The sequence below is a fragment of the Podarcis erhardii genome, assembly GCF_964252035.2.
Source record: "Podarcis erhardii genome assembly, chromosome: 5".
NCBI lineage: Eukaryota > Metazoa > Chordata > Lepidosauria > Squamata > Lacertidae > Podarcis > Podarcis erhardii.
The window spans coordinates 35,638,354-35,660,408 of record NC_138509.1 but is presented as its reverse complement, the minus strand read 5'-3'; the positions used below and the strand labels follow the sequence as shown (position 1 = coordinate 35,660,408).

General features: G+C 45.0%; 2 protein-coding genes across 2 annotated transcripts in view; both read right to left on the bottom strand.

Annotated features, from left to right (window-relative positions):
* LOC309341923 (lipase member M-like) overlaps positions 1-22,055 on the bottom strand; it is a 55,705-nt gene that overhangs the window by 22,043 nt on the left and 11,607 nt on the right. The window lies entirely within an intron of this gene.
* LOC309342763 (uncharacterized protein) overlaps positions 13,502-22,055 on the bottom strand; it is a 34,002-nt gene continuing 25,448 nt past the window's right edge. The window contains exons 16-23 of the mRNA XM_081863590.1: positions 21,282-21,399; positions 20,243-20,441; positions 18,374-18,483; positions 17,739-17,875; positions 16,823-16,969; positions 16,068-16,139; positions 14,790-14,855; positions 13,502-14,032 (exon numbers count right to left, since the gene is read on the bottom strand). Coding sequence (XP_081719716.1) covers positions 13,799-14,032; positions 14,790-14,855; positions 16,068-16,139; positions 16,823-16,969; positions 17,739-17,875; positions 18,374-18,483; positions 20,243-20,441; positions 21,282-21,399 — 1,083 coding nt within the window. The 3' untranslated portion in view covers positions 13,502-13,798. The remainder of the gene's footprint in view (positions 14,033-14,789; positions 14,856-16,067; positions 16,140-16,822; positions 16,970-17,738; positions 17,876-18,373; positions 18,484-20,242; positions 20,442-21,281; positions 21,400-22,055) is intronic.

Here is a 22,055-nt window from a genome sequence, read left to right as displayed (position 1 = left end):
TCACTTACATACATAGACACATCCATACATAACTTGGTTGGTAGCATGGCAAACAGGGGCAGTGCTCAAACACCCCAGGCGGGGGGTGCTCTAGTGCCCATTGCGCCCTGTAACCCTCAAGCTTTAGCTCAATTCTTTTCCGCAATCCAAACCTTTTATGCACAATGCAGGCCTCCGGTTGCCATGACTTCTACCATAGTGGAGGTTTCTCAGGATTGCATACCTGACACCCCCCTTAGCCAACAGGGCCAGGCAGGACCCTCTTCAGCTTCGTCTAGCATGACGCAGCAAGGCATGGAGCCGCCCAATCGGCCCCAAACATGTTTACAAACCGTACGTGCACAGAAGCCCAAGTCTAGTGCGCAGAAGACCAAGTCCGCTGTGCAGAAGTCCAAGGCTGGCGCACCGAAGTCCAAACCAACATGGGCCGCCCCCTCCACTGTAAGCCAGCAGGTAATTGGTGTTGATAGTGTTTTTCAGGATCCTCCAGCTCAGCATAGTCCGTCTAAGGGGTCCTCCTTGGATGAGGATATACCTCCCCAGCAGGCAGATCCATCTTCCAATGACCCAGCCTCACAAGACAGCAGCACCCATGGAGGGAAGTGGAAGGCGAAGAGGAAGCACGTGTCCAAGAAGAGTAGGAGAAGAGACCCATCTGACTCCGAGGATGAGACAGGTACTTCTTCGTAAGAGGGTGATAGTGATGCTCCCACAGAGACTTACTGGGGGGAAGGTGAACAGACTGGTGCTCCCTTGTGGATGCACGAGAGGCGGGCCAATTCTCACCGGAAAACCTTTAACGGTACTCTAGAATGGAAAGATGGTGCATTAGTGGAAGATGTTAAAATCTCAACTAACTTGTCTACTGATTTTATCTTGGGTAATCACCTTTCAAAGAGAAAAAGGGATAAGGTACTGAATGGGGATTTCATAGATATGTTCACGTTGCTACCTCCAGCACAAATGAAAGGAAAATTGATCCCATTGATCAGCTGCATATTTCACCGCTCGACATTGTCCCCAAGAAGGCCCCGGGAGAATTCCGGATGATTCATAACCTTTCTTACCCCAAGGGTGCTTCAGTTAATGATGCTATCACCCAGGAGCTGTGCACGGTGAAGTATGCATCTTTTGATCAAGCAGTGAAGTTTGTCCCGGGTTTCGGTAGGGGCGCTTTCCTGGCCAAATGCGACATTGAATCCGCATTTCGGCTTCTCTCAGTCCACCCTGAGGACTATCGTTGGTTAGGCTTTAAATTCCAGGATGCTTATTTCATCAGGAAAGCGATGCCCATGGGGTGTTCAATTGCCTGCACTGCTTTCGAGACTTTCAGCACCTTCTTGGACTGGGCGCTGAAGTTCAAAACTGGTTCTGAAGGGGTGGGGCATTACTTGGGTGACTTTATTCTGGTCACAAGTAATGCAAATGACTGTTTGGCCTTGCTGCAGGCCTTCACATCTATGGCTGAGGAGCTGGGCATCCCTTTAGCAAATGAAAAGACCAAGGGCCCAGTCACTACGATGACTTACCTGGGCATTGAGCTTGACACAATTGCCCAAACATCTCACCTACCTACTGAGAAATTGGTTGCCCTAAAGGAGCTTATTTCACAGCTATTGCCCTTAAGGAAGGTTACCCTCAAGCAAATTCAATCACTCTTGGGTCACCTTAACTTCGCATGCCGAGTGGTTTCCCCCGGTCGTCCCTTTTGTGGACGACTGGCCAAATTGTCAGCAGGTTTACGGTCGCCACATCATAGGGTGTGTTTTTCGAAGGCAGTAAAATCAGATCTCGAGGTGTGGCTGGAATTCTAAAGATGACTATAACGGTATATCACTTTGGCAAGATAGCATGGCCCTGCAATCTGATTTCCAGGTGCATTCAGACACAGCTGGTTCTCTGGGTTTCGGCATCTACTTTAGAGGTCAGTGGTGTGCACAGCGTTGGCCCTCTTCATGGCATACTACGCGATTTAACATTCTTAGAATTCTTCCCTATAGTAGTCGCAATTCATCTATGGGCTGAGTAATTTAAAGACCACAGGGTCTGCTTTTGGACAGACAACCAGGCAGTGGTGTCTGTTTTAAATAAGCAATCTTCTCGTTCGCCTAGGGTAGCGTCGCTTTTACAGTATTTTGTCCTTTCCTGCCTTCAGCTAAACTTATATGCCTCAGCCAAATTCGTACCAGGTATTGATAACAACATTGCGGATGCTCTGTCTCATTTCCAGATGGATCGCTTTTGCTCATTGGTGCCGGATGCGCAGCAGCTGCCTCAGCTGTTTCCAGAGCACCTCTGGAGTATTGGCAAAGAGAAGTGATAAAGGGAGTATTGTCAGCAGTTGCTCCCTCAACCCTAAGATCCTATAATAAGGCGTGGTCAGATTTCACATCATTTCGCCAGAAGAAAGGGCTATTTAAGCCAGGCAGGCCCCCGGCTAAGTCGGAGGTTTTAGAATATCTAGTGCACCTCCGCGACTTAGGGCGGGCTCCCAAAACCCTCAATATTCATTCCGCAGGGATATCATTCTTCTCTAAATCTCTGTTCTCAGTCGACCCCTGCGCACACTTTGTGGTGCGGAAGCTTTTGGAGGGCTGGCGTAGGTCACAACCTCCTAGCTCCGATAGCAGAAGACCCATAACTTATGACATACTCATACAAATACGTAAGAAGCTCAGGGTCATCTGCTGGTCTAGGTATGAGGCCAGGTTATTTTCCACAGCCTTTTCATTTGCCTTCTTTGGCGCCTTGCACATAGGCGAGGTGGTTTGCGAGGACCAACTGTATAAAAAAAATAGTGGGCTCCTCTTGACGGACATGACCTTGTCTAGTGCAGAGGTAATCCTGAAAATTCGCAGCTCTAAGACCGATCAACTCGGTAGAGAGGCCCTAATCCACCTGCAGGCTACTCAGAAGGCCAGCCCTTGCCCAGTAAAGGACACAAGAAAGTTCCTGTGTTTAAGACCTAAAGCCAGTGGCCCTTTCTTCATACACACAGATGGCTCTCGCCTGTCAAAGCACCAGTTCACGAGGGTTATGCACAAGGCAATCACTGCCATTGGGCTCCCATCTGAGGAGTACGCTGCACATTCTTTCCGCATTGGGGCTGCGACCACCGCTGTGCACATGGGTTTACCGGCAGAGAGGATAATGGACATGGGACGGTGGAAGTCAAATGCTTACAAGGGATACATCTGGAAGACATGCTAACGCTCCTTCCCCCATCGGCCCCCTTGACCCAGTTCTCTTGCTCTTTTATTTTCAGGTGTCAGGACGGTGCGTCTGTGGATCATTGGCCACAGCATTGTTCACTGGGCAAAAGTGCGCACGGTTACCAGGGGCTGGTGCAATCTGCAGCTTCCAAACAATGTTGAAGTTTCCTGGATCACGCGTCATGGAATGCGTTGGGAGGAATTCTTCCCAGCACTTACAAAAAGAATAGTTTTCGAAGGCACACCGGAGGCGGTGGTCATCCAACTGGGTGAGAATGACCTAGCTTACAGAAAGGGGGTGGACTTAATGTGGCATATTTTCAATGACTTGGGGGAGTTGCGGGCCTCCTATCCGAATCTAACAATTATCTGGTCATCTTTGCTTGAGAGGCGCATGTGGAGGGATTCCAAAAACCCTGTGGCTGTGAATAGAGCCAGGAGGATCCTTGAGCGCTCGGTGGCACATAGAGTGGCTGTGATGGGTGGGCAGGTCATTGAGCACCCTGGCATCCATTTTAGCGAGGAGGCCCTCTACCAGGGGGATGGCGTGCATCTCTCCGATGCTGGAAACGATATTTGGCTTGCTGACATTTTCAAGGAGATCAGGGATTGGTTACAGGCCTGAGGGTATTGGCAGCGAGCCTGGCTCGTGTGGCGGTTAGGCATTGGCAGGAGTATTATTATGCAAATGAGTTGGGGGGAGGAACTCCATCACCACCCCACCTCCATCACCACCCCCTCGGGGAGCGCCTAGGGATGTGCATCTCAGGGGCTCCCCCTGGTGGTGCTTAACCCTTCCCGGTTATACCTGTTAGTCTGATAGGGCCAATGCCTAAAGCCAATACTGCTCTTACCTGTAATCAATAAAGTTGTGGCCATTTTTTGCCCATTAACCTAAATTCTGGTGTCCTGTGTCTTTATTTATTCCATCTGTGGGAGGGGGCAGGAATCGTCGCGCAAAGCCACTCCCAACATACAGAGGGGGGGTTGCGGGCTCACGCCCCATTCACACCCTTGTGGGGCTGGCTGCAGCCCCGCATGACTTGGGGAATCCCAAAATTCATTAGCATTCATCATTCACCGCGCCAGCCAAACAGCTGGCAGCGGGGGCGGGACCAGTAGGGGGCATTTAAGGTCGGGGCAGCCCATGCTTGCCCCTTTCTTTTCCTTCAGCAGCTGCTGTTTCCCACCCTCCCGCCCTTTAGGTTTTCATTCAGATTTTGCTATGGGCTTCGGCTGGTCGCCGCAAGGGGCCTGGTAGGAATTTTTCCATTTGGCTAATTGGCTGTATTTTGGAAGCCACTTGGTTTTTTCTCCTACCTCGTAGTAAAACGTCACAACACCTTTGGTTTGGGCAGTTAGGCATTGGCAGGGGTATTGTTATGCAAATGTGTTGAGGGGGAGGAACGCCATCACCTTCCCCGAATGTTGAAGGGTAGTTCGTTAAAGGACTCCGGGGGGGCGTCGCCTTGTCCAAAACCTATGGAGGCTGGGGCCTAAAGCGCGCTCCTGAGCGGTAACCCCTTTGGGAGCACCTAGGGATGTGCATCTTGGGGGCTCCCCCTGTTGGTGCTTAACCCTTCCCCGTTATACCAGTTAGTCTGATAGGGCCAATGCCTAAAGCCAATACTGCTCTTACCTGTAATCATTAAAGTTGTGGCCATTTTTCACCCATTAACCTAAATTCTGGTGTCCTGTGTCTTTATTTATTCCATCTGTGGGAGGGGGCAGGAATCGCCACGCAATGGTCTTTGGGATCCCCTTCAACTATAAAATATGCTGGGAGATTGGGCTAGATGACCAGGGGCTTCTCTCGACTTTAACTATATTCTTTAGGAAAGTACAGAGAGTCAATCACTACGTTTGCAGTGTGTTTACATGGGTGGACATGGGTGTATGTGCATGTGTGTGCTTACATGTGTGCAGGTGTGTATGTATAGTGTTGGTTATGCGAGTTTGCTGCGAATTTATTATGCAGGTTTCTGTGCCTTTTGAGGTTGGGCTAGATGACCCAGGGCCCCTTCCAACCTCAATGTGGTAATATTACAAGAGGATACTGATTTCTTAAGCTGTTTCTATACATAGGGATATAACCATGCACACACATGCGGGTACACATATGTATTGTTTAGCTGTGTTACTTATGCTTAAGGCATGGGAATTATGGTAAACTTGTATCATATATGTGGGTGCATGTATATACATATTGCATGGCGAGTTCCCGCCTCCCCCCTCAGAAATAAAGACACGGGACACAAGAATTCGGGATAATGGGTCAAATTAGGCCACAACTTTATTGATTACAGGAATTGAGCGGTATTGGCTTAGGCATTGGTACTAACAACTAACCGGCTTCCGCCCACTGGCTTGAAGACCGGTAAGGGTTAACCACCAGTAGGGTAAGTCCTGCTGAAGCATGTCAACTAGGAACTCCCACCAGAGTTACCGCTTGGGGGCGTGCCGTGGGCCCACACTTCCATAGGCTTAGGACAAGGCCACGCCCCGCGGAATCCTTTCTCGGACTACCCTTTTGTTTGGGCGGAAGGTGATGGCGCTTCCTTCCCCCCTTCATCTGCATAACAATAGAACAATACCTCTACCAATGCCTAACCGCCATTCGAGCCCAAGCTCGCCGCCAATACCCTCAAACCTGTAACCAATCCCTAATCCCTGACATAATATCGTTCAACCAAACATCATTTCCAGCATCAGAAAGATGCACGCCATCATCCCTGTAGAGGGCCACCTTTGTGAACTGGATATTGGGGTGGTCAATTACCCGCCCCCCTAGTGCCGCCACTCTACGCGCCACAGTACGTTGCAAAACCTTTCTGCCTCTGTTCAGTGCAATAGGGCAGCGAGAATCCCTCCAGATACACCTTTCCAGCACTGATGACCACTAAATGGTCAGTCTGGGATAGGAGGTAAGTAGCTCATCAAAGTCCCTAAACATGTTCCATTGTAAGTCTATGGCTTTTAGGTAAGCTAAGTCGTTTCCCCCCAGCTGGATAATTAAGGCATCTGGTGGGCCTTCGATTGCGACTCTGGACCTCATGACCGGCATCAGCTCGGCGCAGCGCATCCCCCTCTTAGCAATCCATGAAACGTGCACATCTGAAGGTAAGTTCAGCCCTCACCCCAAGCCAGCCGCGACAGCCCACTTCACTGCCCAATGAACGATACTGTGGCCCATAATCCAAATGTGAATTCTCGCATCTCCTGGAAGGGAAATGAAATGACAAGAATTGATCAGGAATAGCACTTTTGGTTATTGGCTCTTTCTAAGATAACCTTTGTATGCGTCCGATTCCCACTGCCCAATGTCCTTAATCCTTTCTGCCGAGAGGCCCATGTGCACCGCAGTGGTGGCTGTTGTTGATATGCAGCGTCCCGTGCACAGCGGAAGGATGAGGAGTACGTGCCACATACTCTATATTGCTTTATTTACACTTCAAAGCTGGTATGTTACAGAAAAACATCTTGCCTCTGCCGGAGCAGAGAAAGCATTCTCTCTCCTCTAAAGCACAGAGAGAACAACACACACTGAACTGCAAAGAACAGTGAAAAAACAGGAAACCAGTGTACGTCACATCCAGTCTCCCTTTCCCGTGGGAAAAACTCCAACAGCAATTGACTGTGGAATGTAAACATTGTCTTGTGACAAGCATTTCGCTGCACAGTGAAGAGAGCAGAAACCAACATCCTCCCCCTTTCTGTGAACATCACTGGGCAGCGTGTTCGTACAATATCAGTACAAACCCAACTTCTGCACATAGGTACAGTGTTGATCCCTTGATACAATCTTGGACAATACATCAGCAGGAATTTCATTACCTGGCATATAGGACACCGTTACGAGTCCCTTCTGAATACGTTCCCTAGCATGTTGCAACTTCAATTGCAAGTGCTTCGTGCTTTGCTTACAACCTTCAGAATTCAGCAAAGCCAAACATGCTTTGTTGTCCTGGTAAACCTGGATTGGACATTGGACAGGAATTTTCATGTCTTTGCACAATTGTAACAACCATTCACAATCTTTAAGTGAATAAGACAGTGCATTCAGTTCAGCTTCACAAGTACTTAAGCTAACTGTTGTTTGCTTCTTGCATGACCAATCAAATAGACCCTGATTGTACATATAGCAAACTCCAGACGTACTTTTCCTGTCTGTAGTGTCACTTCCAAAACTTGCATCTGCAAATATCTCAAGACCACCAGACTTCTGATTGTTAAATCTCAGTCTGTAATGCATAGTGCCTTTCAAATACCGCGCTATGCGTTTCAGAGCTTTCCAATCCTTAACAGTAGGATTGTTGACTTGTCTGCTTAGCAAATTACAGCTAACAGCAATGTCTGGTCTTGAACATTTGGCAATGAAATTTAGCTTGCCTAGCACACTTCTGTACAGTGTAGTGTCAGAAAATGCTTCTTCAGTGTCATCTACCTGATAACCTGTTATCATCGGTGTGTCTACAGGGTTAGCATCCATCAGGTTTAGTTTGCTTAACACATCAGCAATTTTCCGTGACTGGTGTACTAGAATGTTACCATCTTGATCTCTCTCTATTTCTAGAGATAGGTAGTTGTTTACCTCACCAAGATCTTTCATGTCAAAGTGCTCTTTCAGTTGAGCTAGGGCGTTATTGTACATTGTGACATCCTTCCAAAAGAATAAAAGATCATCAACATAAAACAAGCAATACAGTTTCTTCTGCCCCTCCTCTTTGACAAATACACATGGATCAGCTTTCCCTTGTTTAAAACCTAGAGAAAACAATACTTCAGTGAGTTTTGTGTGCCAACACCTTGCACTTTGTTTGAGACCATAAAGGGACTTCTTCAGAGCACAAACAAATCCCTGTTTTACCTGTACGCCATCAGGTGGAAGCATATAAAGTGATTCATCTAGAGATCCGTACAGAAAAGCTGTATTTACATCATGGTGACTAATGTGTAGATTCTCCTCTGCAGCTAGCTTGAGCATAAGCCTAATGCTCTCATACCTCACTGTGGGTGAGTAGGTCTCGTGATAGTCTTCACCTGGTACCTGTGCAAAACCTCTGGCTACCAATCTGGCTTTGTGTCTGACTATCTTGCCATTTTGATCAGTCTTCGCTTTGAAGACCCATTTGCTTCCAAGCAGTTTCATTCCTGGAACTACTGGAACAAGGTCCCATGTTTTGTTCCTTTCCAAGGAATCAAGCTCAGCCTTCATTGCATTTAACCATGGCTCAGCTTCCTTTGAATCCAAATCCTGGATTTCTTGAAAACTTGAAGGTTCAAATACCTTCTTGGAGCTTTTAACAGCTGTTACTGCTATCTTAGCAAACTCATCAGCAAATCTCTTTGGAGGTCTGCCTTTTGTGGCTCTTTGTGACCTGCGAATTAGCCGTAGGTCTTCAACACTTTCCTCTTCCTTCTTAGGAGAAAAGTGGCCTATTGTGAACAATGGTTCTTCCAATTCCTGATCAGAGCTTTTAGAGGGTCGCATAGAGGCTTTCGCACTCTTGAAATCCTCTGAATCACCCGATTCAGTTTCAGACTCAGAATCAGAACCTTCATCAGTGGGTGTGGGTTGTTGTGGTTGCTTTTGACTATCCTCAGTCTCATCACTGTCATCAGGATAACATTGGAAAATTCCCACATTCTCCCCCCACTTGGCATTGTACTCAACACTTCTTGTGAGCTTAATTGCCTTTGAGTCAGTCATCATTATTCTGTAAGACCCTTTCTGATAACCTAGAAAGATACCATGCAATCCACGCTTGTCTAACTTGGAGTTTTGTGGTGAGTGAACCCACATGTCAGAACCAAAAATTTTCATGTGTTTGATGTATGGCTTCTTGCCAAACATCTTCTCATACGGGGTACAACCAATCGCTGAAGATAACCTGCGATTATAACTGTAAGTGAAACATGAGAGAGCTTCGGCCCAATAACTCTCTGGAAGATTAGCATCATGCAGCAAGGTTTTTAACCCTTGAAGCAATGTCTGATTTGCTCGTTCCGCAAGTCCATTCTGCCATGGCGAGCGAGGACTAGACAAATCGTGTTGAATTCCTTTCTCAGTCAGAAAAGCTTCAAACTGCTGAGAAGTGAATTCTCCCCCGCGATCACTGAAAAGAGTCTTTACCTTCTTACCATGCACATTTTCCAACCAAGCACAGAATTCCTTGAACCTAGGAAAAGCCTCTGATTTCTGCTTGAGATTGTACACATAAATATACCTGGAAAATGCATCAATGAGAACCATGAAGTACCTATTTCCACCGAAAGAGGGCGCTAGTGGTCCAACCAAATCAGCATGAACAATTTGGTATGGTTCTGTAGCTTGCCTACTAGACACCTTACCTTTCGCGGCCATTTTCACCTTGTTTGCTGCGCATGCCTTGCACTTCATGTGGTACCTGCAGGGTTTAATAGTCATACCTTCAACCAAGGCAGGCATTTTAGATACTGCCTCAAAATGCAAATGACCAAATTTCCTGTGAAAATCATGAATACATTCTGCATGCAAACTTTTGTTAGTACCTGCAATGCAACAAGTGTCATCCTGCACAACATCATCATAATACAAAACATATAAACGATCAACATATTCAGCATACAATACATAATCATTTTTCTTTGTGATGATGCACCTTTTGTTCTTAAAGGAAACATCAATTTTCCGCTCATTCAGCTGTCCAACGCTGAGCAGATTATGTTTGGCATCCGGCACATAAAGCACATTCTGTATCGATAAGTCCAAACTGTGAAGAACAACAGTTCCGTAGCCTTTACTGGGGATTGTGTGGTCATCCGCTTGGTGAATCGCACCTTCCTGCGGTGTAAAAGACACGAACAGTCGCTTATCATTGCACATGTGATGGGTCGCCGCTGAATCAACAACGAAGAAAGATCTAGACGTCTTCTGGACCTCTGCAACTTTTGGAGTGAAGCGTGAGACCATTGCCTTGTGCTGCGTTGTCCTGGACACTGGACCTTTGCCTTTGCTCTGGCCTCTTCCACGCGATGAGCTTTCGCTGCGCTGCTCTGTCTTGGCCCTGGGATATTTGCATTCCCTCTTCATATGGCCTAGACGTCCACACGAGTAGCATTTCACTGCCTTCAAAGCTTTGGCGCCATCTGGTGGTTCCACTGCACTATGGGATGACGTCTGTGAAGTCTCCCCCTTGCCCATGCAGCTAGCACCCCGGCGATCTGCTTCATTCAGAATCACGGCAGTAACATAGTCCACTGTCAGCTGAGCAGTAGGCTGTACAGCAATCTGAGTCGCAACAGACTCCCAACCTGAACCCAAAGATTGTAGTATCATGAAGGAATACACAGCCTCTGGAAAGTTGAGTCCTCTCTGTTGCAGCTCATGTCTCAGATTCTGCATCTCCATCAGATGTTTACGCACATCTCCACCTTCAGCAAGAGCCATATTATGCAGCTTGTTAAAGTAAAACATGGTGGATCCAGCTTTTGTCCTCAGGTGAGCCTCTCTCAAAGCATCCCAAATTTGTCTGGCTGAGGTCTTATCACGCAATAGACAGAGCTCTTCTGGGGATACTATCAATGTAAGAGTTCCCCTTGCTTTGGAATCTTTAGCTTGTCATGCATCTGTAACTGGAGCTGGGGGGGTGTCTGTAATAACTTCAAACAGACCCTCTTTCCGCAGAATAGCCTCTGCATAAAGAACCCAGTCCGCATAGTTTTTCTTATTGAGCTTAGGAATTCCACAAGCATCCTGAAGGGCCATCATGACTCTGGCATTAGCCTTCTGCGTCATGTCTGCTGCTTTAAACCATGCTGCGTCACTATTTTCTGCAGCTGCTTTAGTCCAAAAGCACTTTTAAAAGTTACTTTCGATTTCCCCAGCATAGGAACTTGTTCCTTTGAGCCTGGCAAAACGGCCTTAAAAGTTCAAAGTCCAGCCATAAAGCCATTAATTAGAAGCTGGCAGGCTGCCCGGAGCAGTAGCACATACCTCATCAATCATCTTGACGTGCAGAGCAGATTCCGTTCCGATCTGTCCCTCTGCATTCTGATCCTTTGCCGGCACTCTGATTCGACTTCTGGAGCCCATAACCAAGTGTTGTTGATATGCAGCATCCCGTGCACAGCGGAAGGATGAGGAGTACGTGCCACATACTCTATATTGCTTTATTTACACTTCAAAGCTGGTATGTTACAGAAAAACATCTTGCCTCTGCCGGAGCAGAGAAAGCATTCTCTCTCCTCTAAAGCACGGAGAGAACAACACACACTGAACTGCAAAGAACAGTGAAAAAACAGGAAACCAGTGTACGTCACATCCGGTCTCCCTTTCCCGTGGGAAAAACTCCAACAGCAATTGACTGTGGAATGGAAACATTGTCTTGTGACAAGCATTTCGCTGTACAGTGAAGAGAGCAGAAACCAACAGTGGCTGCCCCAATCCGAAAGGAATGAGCAGCAAATTGTGCTGCGGGGAGGCCGCAAGCCGCAATCGCTATCCACATCACCCGTATGAATTGATGCCTGGACAGAAGGGAGCCATCCTTATGAATTAGAAGGGGGCCAGATAAGTTAGGTCTCAAATATGGGAAATGCCTAGTGTCTTTTACCGGGCAGGGCCCTGCTTTTTTTGTTGCTAACAAGCGAATCAAGGTGTCTTTTCCCTGCTGGTTGGTCTTAGAACTGCGCACATGCAATACCAGATTGGTGCGGTAAAGGGTCAGATCATTTAGCAGAATACCCCGCTGCGTGATGGCCGGGCCACCCTCACATATCACTTCCCCAACCCAAAGAGCGCCAAAGAATGCAATGGAATAAGCTGCTGAGAATAGGCGGGCTTCATATTTTGACCAGCATATAGTTCTCAATTTTTTGTGAATTTGGCAAAGAATGTTGAACGTTATGGGTTTCCTTTTGTCAACACTACAGGGCTGTAGCCTACGCCATCCTTCTAAAGCTTTGCGCACGACAAAGTCGGCGCAAGGGTTTGTGGAATACACACACACACACACACACACACACACAACTTTGGAACAGCAATACCGTAGTGTAAGCACATGCATGGAATTTTTGAATAATATAATTAATGTGTTTTCCTCCTCAACTAATGAGCTGGTTAATTTTCAGGTGCTGCACAGTCAATTGTGGACGAAGTGTGGTCTGTTGGCATTGCCTTTGTATACTATGTCCTAGTTCAGTGGTGGTGAACCTATGGCACGATTGCCAGAGAGGGCACTCAGAGCCCTCTCTGTGGGCATGAGTGCCATCACCCCAGCAGGCCCATAGCTTCCATGCTTGGGATGGGGGAGGAGGAGGAGAGGAGGGCTCACATGCAAGCAGGAGTGGAGGTGGGGATCTCTCAGAAGTTGAGCGGAGGCTTCATGCCAAGAGATCCCTGCCTCCACTCCTGCTTGCACGCAAGTAGGAGCGGGATAAGGCAGCTCAGTTGAGGAGTGCCTGGCTGCCTTCAGGTGGTGCAGGGGCTCTCAGATGCAGCTTCCGGGCTGCCTCCACCTTCCCCAACCCCAGCAACTATTCAGCCTGGCTGCCTTCAGGTGGTGCAGGGGCTCTGATGCGGAGGTGGGGGCTCCTTTAAACTTCCCCCTTGAGGGGAGTGCAGCCGCAAACCCCTCAACGGAAACTGTGATGGAGTCTGCACCTCCCCAGCTGAGCAGCCCCAATCCAGCTCCTGTTCCCGTGCGATCCGCACCGTGCACATGCGCAGAACTCCCGTTGCAAATTCCTTGGGATGCGGCCAGAGCTCTGGAATGGATCCTGTTCACAACCAGAGGTACCACTGTATATGGAGAACCTCTGCTTCTTAATGGTGGCGTTGGAGGGTTATCGGCAGGCCTCCCTGTCTCTCCCCCCCCCCCACCATTCCATGCTGGAGCAAGAGCCAGGTACCAAGACAAACTGCAAATAACTGGACCTCAAAACTGGACCAACAAACACTGCCTAACTTGCCCCAGATCAACCGCAAAGTCTCAACAGTAATAGGCTCCCTTGTGCCTGGCAAAGCCAGGTGTACAAAATGCCAGCCAGCGATTAGCTTCTTTTACGTGGAAGGTATTACAGGGGTCAAGCAGTTGAGAACATTTGCTAAAATAAGAGACAGCCGCCCTATGGAGGCTCATGGTCTTGATAGCCAAACCTGAGCAATGTGTGACATTTCCCTCACTGACCTCTGGTTGGGTGGCTTAGTTGGAATCGGAGTACCTTCCGCTGGAATACAAAAAGTTATTCCAAGCTGCATATTACTTGGCCTTTTGGGGGTCCCTTCATATTGGCAAGGAATTCCATGATTCATTGCAAAACAGAAGCAAGTTTATTCTATAATGCATGGTTACACAATATAATATGAATATATATTATAATAATAAGTAGTACTAGAGGCTGTGCCCCTTCATGTTGTTAGATTTTTACCATCAATTTTGTTGTGTGTTTTTCTTCCTTAGATCCTTTTGTCATTGCTAGCCAACCTTTAATATTATTTGCGACAGAAAAGAAGAACATAAGTACAGAAAACAATCAATGTAAAACTTTTTAAAAATTTGTCTGCATTAATATCAGATATATAGTTTGCCCCTTATATTAAGACATTATTTGAACTTTTGCATCAGAGAAAGCACATCCTTAAACAACTTGTCTGGTGCATCAAGACCCCAGATAAAATCTGTATGTTGCCATTCAGGAATATTCTTATAGAAAACTAAATGAGGGATTCGAGGGAGCAGCCGTTCAATAGACTTTTTGGTTACAATAAGGTCATTCCCACCACTCCAGACAGCTGTTGGCACAGTAATGTCTTCTATCTTATAAAATGGGGGTGTACTCTGTTGAGAAAAAGAACAGAAAGATGAAAATTAGGTTCACTTTTATTTATTTTCCTCTTTTAAAAGACATCTTTTGGATCTTCAGATACATTGAATGCCTAACACCTGTCCCTTGAAGATCATTCTTTAACTATCTATTAAGTATCCAACTCCTTACTCTGGAGCAGTAAGAATAGCAAAAGGAATAAGAGTCCTCATGGCTCATGAGGAGGACGTGCTCTTCAGGACAGAGGGAGGGTCTCCTTGTGAGCCTGAGGGGCAGTAGGGCTTTGATATGTTGCTCAGCCTCCCCCCCCCCAACAGCTGAAAGGTGGAGTAACATAGCAGAGGCAGCCACTTCCACACATAACAGCAGACAAGTCTCAGCTAAGCCCTGTTGCCCATCTGGCCTGGAAGCAGGCTCTCAATGGATCCCATAAGGCAAAATCTAGAGGGGAGTGGTAGCTCACTGGTAGAGCATCTGGTTTGTGTGTAGAAGGTCATAGGTCCCTCAGGTTTTCTAGTAGGGCTTAGAATCAGAGCTGCTGCCAATCAGTATAGACAGATAGGTGGAACAATAGTCTGACTTGGGATAAGGAAGTTTTCTATGCCCTTACTCATTAAATGCATGCACTTTCATAGATAAACACATAAATACAACCAGTTCTTTGGTGTCTTTGGTGTTATCTCACCCAAAGGAACTCAGAAATCACAACACGGTTCACATTAAACATTTAACCTACCTCCAAAATCTCTCATTAGAATCCAAAACACTTACCATGTTGTAGACAGCTTTGTTCTTTGATCCATAATCAAAATACTTAAATTGATTGGTTTTAGCAACCTAAAAAGATGGAAAAGACTTATACACAATTTGAAATTTGGTGCACGTTCAAAAAACAAAATCCTCTTGAAAGATGGAGGGCCACAAGAAAATTCAGAATCTAGAGATCTTGGTTACAGTCAAACTTTGGTTGTTGAACTCAAAGAGAAGCCGCGTCGGATGTTTGGCTTCATAAAAGCATTTAAAAATGGGAACTTTTACTTCCTGGTTTTTGGCATTCAGGAGCCAAAGCGTTCCAAAATGGAGCTGTTCGGAAACCGAGGTTTGACAGTATCAGAATTCCCACCCATCCATTCTGGCCAATGATAGGACCATAAGCTCTGCTTATAACAGTGGTGTCTCTGGAAAGTCAGGTAGAAGGTTATTAACATATCTATCATCCTCATTTGTGAGAAAATATTAAAAAACTGAGCCCGGCCCCTCAAGATTGAGGGCCTTCAGCCCCATTCCTGCATATGTTGGGAGGGAGGAGCTATCCTCACCCCATAGAATTGGTGCCTGTGTCCACAATAATGACCTCTTCTTTTGCCCAGCCTTCATTAGTCTTCAGCTGCCAAGACCACTGCAATATGTTTCACCTTCTGCGTAATGTGAGGATTTAGTGGGTGTTAGTGCACTCGGGTGCATAGGGCAGTACCCCACCAACCTCCATCTTCCCTCCTCCACCCACTGCTTGCCTGTCAGCTTCCTACTCCTTAGTCTCATTGTTTCCCTGGTAGAACTCAGCAGCAAGGAGAATAAGCAATGGCGAAAGAACATAAGGAAGAATTATAATGTCAAAATTAAATATTCAGAAAGAGCCATAGATCAGTGATAGAATCTCTGCCTTGAACTCAGAGGGTTCCAGATTTAATTCCTGGCAACTCCAGGTAGGGCTGGGAGATACTACAATTTGCAACCCTGGACAGCTGCTCCCAGTGAGAGTAGACAATACTGAACTGAAAGGAGCAATGGGCAGATTCAGTAAAGGGCAGCTTCCTATGTTCTTCCCATGAGATCCAAAGAGTTGTTACAGCTCATGTTTGAATATTGAAATATCTAGAATATAACTTTTGAGTGGTCTGGTAATCTGGAAAACTACACTTTTATGAAATGAAATCAAAACCTTAGTACCAAAACAGAAACATGAGAAACTAAACGGGCAAGTCGAAACGTCAGACTTTTGACTCCCATTTTTTTTGAGATGCTGAGATGGTATTTGTTAGAATGTACCTGACTCCAGTGTGCAATATTTTTTGCAGAAGTAAAATCAGGGTAAATTCCAAGATACACATCTGCTCGACTCTGGAAGAATAATAGAAAAGAAAGTGCTTTTTATATTCACATTCTTGAAAAATTTTCAAGGAACATATTTATTTACAAAGCAATAGGTCACGGCAATCAAGGTAGTGAAGCATACAGACACTTTAATGCTGCACAAGGAAGCAGGTTTCTGATGAAGAGGTGTCTGAGTACCTAGATCGGAATCCCCCACCCATAGTGAATCCAGCTGATAAAGAGCCATAAGAAGGAAGAACAGGGGCCTTGAAGTTGCCTCTCAACAGTGAGCACCTGGACAGCACATGGAACAGGCAGAAAGTTCACCTGGTCACAGCCTGCCCTACAGTAGTACGTAATGCCTTCTAAATTTGCATCTGGAAATTTGCATCAGCAGTTAAAATTTGTCACTCTGAAACTTCTTTGGTTTTTGTAGTGCTGTGCATTTCCTCTTCTATGGCCACGTGTAAATGACCAACTACCAACTAGATGTGAAGTTAATTTTGAAAATAAATTTTAAAAGATAGATCAACATTTATTAAAAGAGGCTTCTAGAATTTCACCATGGAATAACTATGTAAAGGAACTCAAAATTATGGCAAATACTCTATTTTGTTTGATTGATTTTCTTTTGTTGTTTTGTATATGTACACAGCAAGTTCTTTCAAAAAGAAATAAATGAATAAATGATAGAGAATAAAACTACCTACCACATTTAGGTTTTTCTCATTGCGTCCTTGGAATAAGGACATGATTTGGAGACAAAGTTTGTCAATCCCTGGATAGCTGCACCACTTGGCATTGTTGGCTTTTAGTTTGTAATTGAAAAAACAGAATTCTTTATTGCCGCATATAGGCTGTAAAGATAAAATTAAAAAAATCTGAAGCATTACTAAATAATTGTCCTTTCTTGGAAGGAAACATTGAGGTTCCTGTTAGGAACAGATCTCCTTTATGTTACAGTTATATACCACTTTTCTTCAAGCACGCTCAAGGTGAGATGCCTGGGCATTCTAGGCAATTTTGCTGCCAGGTTCTGATGTGGCCTGGCTCTGGATAGCTGAGGAGAGATTTCTAAGGGGGTGCTCTCCAACAACTTCTTCCCACACAACCTCTCAGGTGTTAAGATTGGCAGATGGGGCCTTCTTGGTAGTTCCTTAAAAGTTTGGGAGTGGGGTCCTGGAAAAGGGCATTCTCAATAGTGGACAGTAAGATGAATAACAGAGTATTTGGCAGAAGCTAAACAGCAGCAGAATGCAAATGGTACTGGTTGTGTCGCATGCAGGTTGGAATGTCAACCATTCCTTTCTAGCATCCCTGACTGTGACAGAGTCTTCATCCTGTCTGGGAGCCGCCACCAAAAAGCATTGTGGAAGGACATGTGGATCCAGAATTGGCCTTCACAGTCACTTAGGGACTCACTGTTAAGACCGTGTTCTTGGAAGACAATCTTACTTGGCTACTTGGACCTTATCATGCTACAAATGTTCATGTGATCCAAACCTTCTAATTCTTCAAGCTCACACTCAACATAAGGAAATGAAGCGGATGGCAGGAAGACTAACTCTCCATAAAGGTGCAGAAGAAAAATATATATTAGAATTATGGGCCTTGAATAATACCTACTCTTATCAATTCTTGAGGAAGGCGTATAATTAAGGAAAGGAGTCCTTTGATGCCTTCGCATGTGTAGGCAGGAGTCAGGCCCATGAAGAGTTTAACCTTTTGAGCAAGCTGTGGCATGGTTGAAAGGGCAATAAAACCTGGGGGGGGGGGGAAACAATTCTAAACATAGCACTTGCAAACAAACAAATAAGAGATTTAAAAAAACTTGTGGCTCTCCAGGTGTTGCAGGAGCTGGAGCCCATCAGCCAGGCTTGATGGGGATGATGGGAGCTGGAGTCCAAGGTATCTGTAAGGTCAAAAGTTTCCCATCTCTCTTCTTTTGAAATGCCTGTCATTCAACGAATTTATTTGCACCACAAATGGACATTCTTCATGACTGTGGAACTGATAAGAGCTGTATACGCTGCCTGATCCTGTATACAGAAGTCCTGATCCTGAAAAGACTTTCTCATGGAACGTATGTGAACTCTGTTTTTTTCTTTTCTTTTTTAAAAGCTATGCTTTAATCTGTCTTTTTCTTTTCTGAACTAGTCTTCCCAATAGTCCTGAGACTGGACCACACCCCCAGCAAGTCCCTGATAATGCAAAAAAGGCAAGAAAATAAAAGGTATTTCATTCTTTTCTTATTAACTTACCCGTTGTACCTCCCTGGGAATGGCCAATATAATACAAGCTTTTTTGCTTAGTTTTCTGCAGAATAAAGTCTATGGCTGCTGGATTATCATAAATTGCCATTTCATGAAAGCTGAAAGACAAACACAGAATATAGGTGAAATTTTGCCTGTCTGCAATTGCATACAGTTGTGGACATTAATGTCTAAATACAAAAGGTACCATACATTACATATGATACCCTTACTTTTGGAGGATAACGTTGTAAGCTTATTGTCCTATGGAAAGAGTAAGGAGAGAAAGTGTAAATATATATTTATGATTTATTTAAATATTTATATCACCCTTAAACTAGCCCAATAGGTTCTCAAATATGTACGTTGTCCACATGTTAAAGGATAATTTTAAAGAATTATATGAAATTATATGAAATCGCTCAACTGTGTTAAATTTAAGTTGTAATTCAGAAGTCCCTTTATGCAGTCTAAAAGGTGTACATCCTAGAACGTCTGGGCAAAATGGTGTATCTTCACAATATGTCTGGAGGAACTAACAGATCTGTACAAGAGCGGACCATTTATCAGGTAATCTAAATGCCAAATTGTTCATGGTCTTATATGCTAGTTGTATTAGGACTGGCCTAATATATTCTGGCACTGGAGGTGAACCACAAAATTGGACCACTTCCCTCCAGGGAGGAAGCAGTGAGTGAAGATCTACACCCAGGACAAAGTGGCAATAAATGTCTTCATTACAAACAAGTGAAGAATGAAGATCTACATCAAGAACGATGTGCGGAATCACACTGATGATGCTTTAAATATGGAAGAGAAAAGGGCATTCCACAGTGCAGGGGCAAGAGTAGGAAATGCTTTGGGGGGGTCACTACCCTCTGATATTATGTGGAGTGTGGTGCCATGATTAAAATTTCCCCAAATTAAATTAAAATTCTGCTTTGGGTGGCTGAACTGAAATTACCCTTGCCTGGGAAATTACCTTTCCTGGGAAAATCAGAGGCTCACTATGTCAGGTTCCTACTGGAAGACCGGACAAAGGCTAGAACATTAGCAGTGGCGAAGTTTTTATCGGTGGTTGCAAGAACCAATGATCCCTAAGTCTGAACAAAATAATAATAATAATAATTTGTTATTTATTATTTATAATTATTTATTATTTACAATTTATACCCCGCCCATCTGGCTGGGCTTCCCCAGCCACTCTGGGCGGCTTCCAGCCAAATATTTAAATACAGGAATACATCAAACATTAAAAGCTTCCCTAAACAGGGCTGCCTTCAGATGTCGTCTAAAAGTTTGGTGGTTGTTGTTCTCTTTGACATCTGGTGGGAGGGCATTCCACAGGGCGGGCGCCACTACCGAGAAGGCCTTCTTCCTGGTTCCCTGTAACTTGGCTTCTCGCAGTGAGGGAACTGCCAGAAGGCCCTGTACGCTGGACCTCAGTGTCCGGGTAGAACGATGGGGGTGGAGACGCTCCTGTTTAACCTGGAGGTAGACAGGAGTGCCTGGCATGCTCTGGTCAATGGGGTCACAAAGATTCAGAAACGACTAAATGACTAAACAACAACAACAACAGGCTGTCTGAATTGCGTATTGCTGTGTAATGATTTGTTGGGTCTCTTGACCATAATAAAGATTGATGATGATGATAAAAATAAACACATCTATGAAGCATTTCAGTTAGACGCATTGTAAAATCATATAGGGAAATCCAGTTGGGAAAGAAAGGACTCCACAGTGCCATCTGGTTTCACAGTTATATTGCCTATACAATGCATCTAAAACACTTTTTCTTAGTTTTCTTAGTTGAGTCCTGGGAAAGTTCTCAGGAAAAGCATCCCTTCCATCCAAGCAACAATAGCCCCTTGTACTTACCTGAAATTCCAAAATTCTTCTTGGTCTACTGAGAAGTGCTGATGTCTTCTAGACCAGGTGGTCCCCCTGTTATTTAATATCCAGACATCATAATCAGCATCTGCTAGAACAAATCCCAGACTATTGCTGGGAAGATTTGAAATCCAGCTCCTGCCTTCACAAAAGTTACCAGGTACCAATAACACAACTGACTTAGGCCCTGGAAAACAAAGAGAATATTGGATAGAGAATGGGCACTCACAGAGCACCAACATTTCCCACTGGTATCAAGCCCAAGGCCAAGCAGAGTAGGGTGCAGGGGGTACAAAGGAGGTGAGCCAGACGTTTTCTAGGACCTCAGAAAATGTTTTCATTGATTGTGTGAAGACTAGCAACGATGTTTTGTGTGAGCCTACATAAAACGCCATGACCCTTCTTTTCCCACCCACTTTCTCTTCTGCCAACAAGTCCCTGCCTACTTTTCCCAAGCAATCCAGAGAGGCAGTGCTGAAGTATTGGCAAAAGGTAGCAGAAGTAGGTGAGGTCAGAAGGTGGGTGGACCTTGCCTCTCCTGTGGGTGAAACGCTGTGTCTCTGAGGTGATTGCTGCCTGCTGCTGAAGATGGGCCACAACTGCTGCGGCTGTTTCTAAACAACTCTCCTAAGAATCAGGAGGTAGTTAATATTTGCACTGATTTTTGAAAAGGCATAAAAAAGCCACTCAACGAAACCCAACACCACTTAAGATATTTCATAGTGTTCTGCTATGAATAGAAGACTGGATAATTATTCTAACTGTTGATAATTTGGAATTATTGTTTAATCTGGGAAACCTTGTTGCTCAGATATAATGAAGAAGAAATCATCAAGTGTGTTTACAACTGAGCACAACTCAAGTGATTTCAGCCAACTTGCAACAATTTCTCCCTTTATTTATAATATTGCTTCCAAATAAAGTTGAGTGAAAGAAAAAATAGTGAAGTCTGGGTAACACTGAACATAGGGATATCAGGCGTGGCATGTGACATTTTAATGCATTTACTGCTAAATTTCAAAATTACCTGTCTTCCCAGAACTATGTATTCCATGTGGAATTCTGTTTGCCTGCAGGTAATAGCCATCCCCTGTCAGGATTGTATACTCTTCACTGGGGTATCCCCAATACTGGATAACTTCGGGCTGTGAGTGGAGAAGGATGGAAATAGAAATGCTTGATTAAAAAATAAATAAATCTGATCATTCAATTTCTGGGATGGGACAATGGCTTGAATATCTCAAAGAACAAAAAACTTCCCAGGGCCAAGATTATTGTGAAGTGACTTTGCTAGTCCTACACCAGGAATGGGAAATCTGTGGCTATAGCTGGGCTCCAGCTCCTATCAGTCCCAGCCAGCATGGCCAAGGGTCAAGGATTATGGGAGTTGTAGTCCAACAACATCTGGAGGGCCTTAGGTTCCCTATCCCTCCCCTAAACTCTCATGATGTACACGTGATTGTATGCAAGATTGCCCAAAACACACCTTTTTTTGCCTAATAAAATGATTTTTTGAATGCTATTTTCACTTGTATATGTATTTTTAAAAACACTTTACTCTGGTATATGCATTTCTATTTCCATTACTTGGCTGGAGACCAGCACACAAAAATTGGAGACATGCCAATTTTGAAGGACGGCTTTGTTCCGGTTTGTGTATTGTTCCAGAAAATGCAAATCATGTAGATTCAGCTTGAAATGTGAACTGAATCAAATTTATTCCCCCTTTCCCCCATCTGGGTATATTTGTGTGAAGTGTACATAACCACAGAGAGATTGTGGTTTTCTCCATTCCACAACA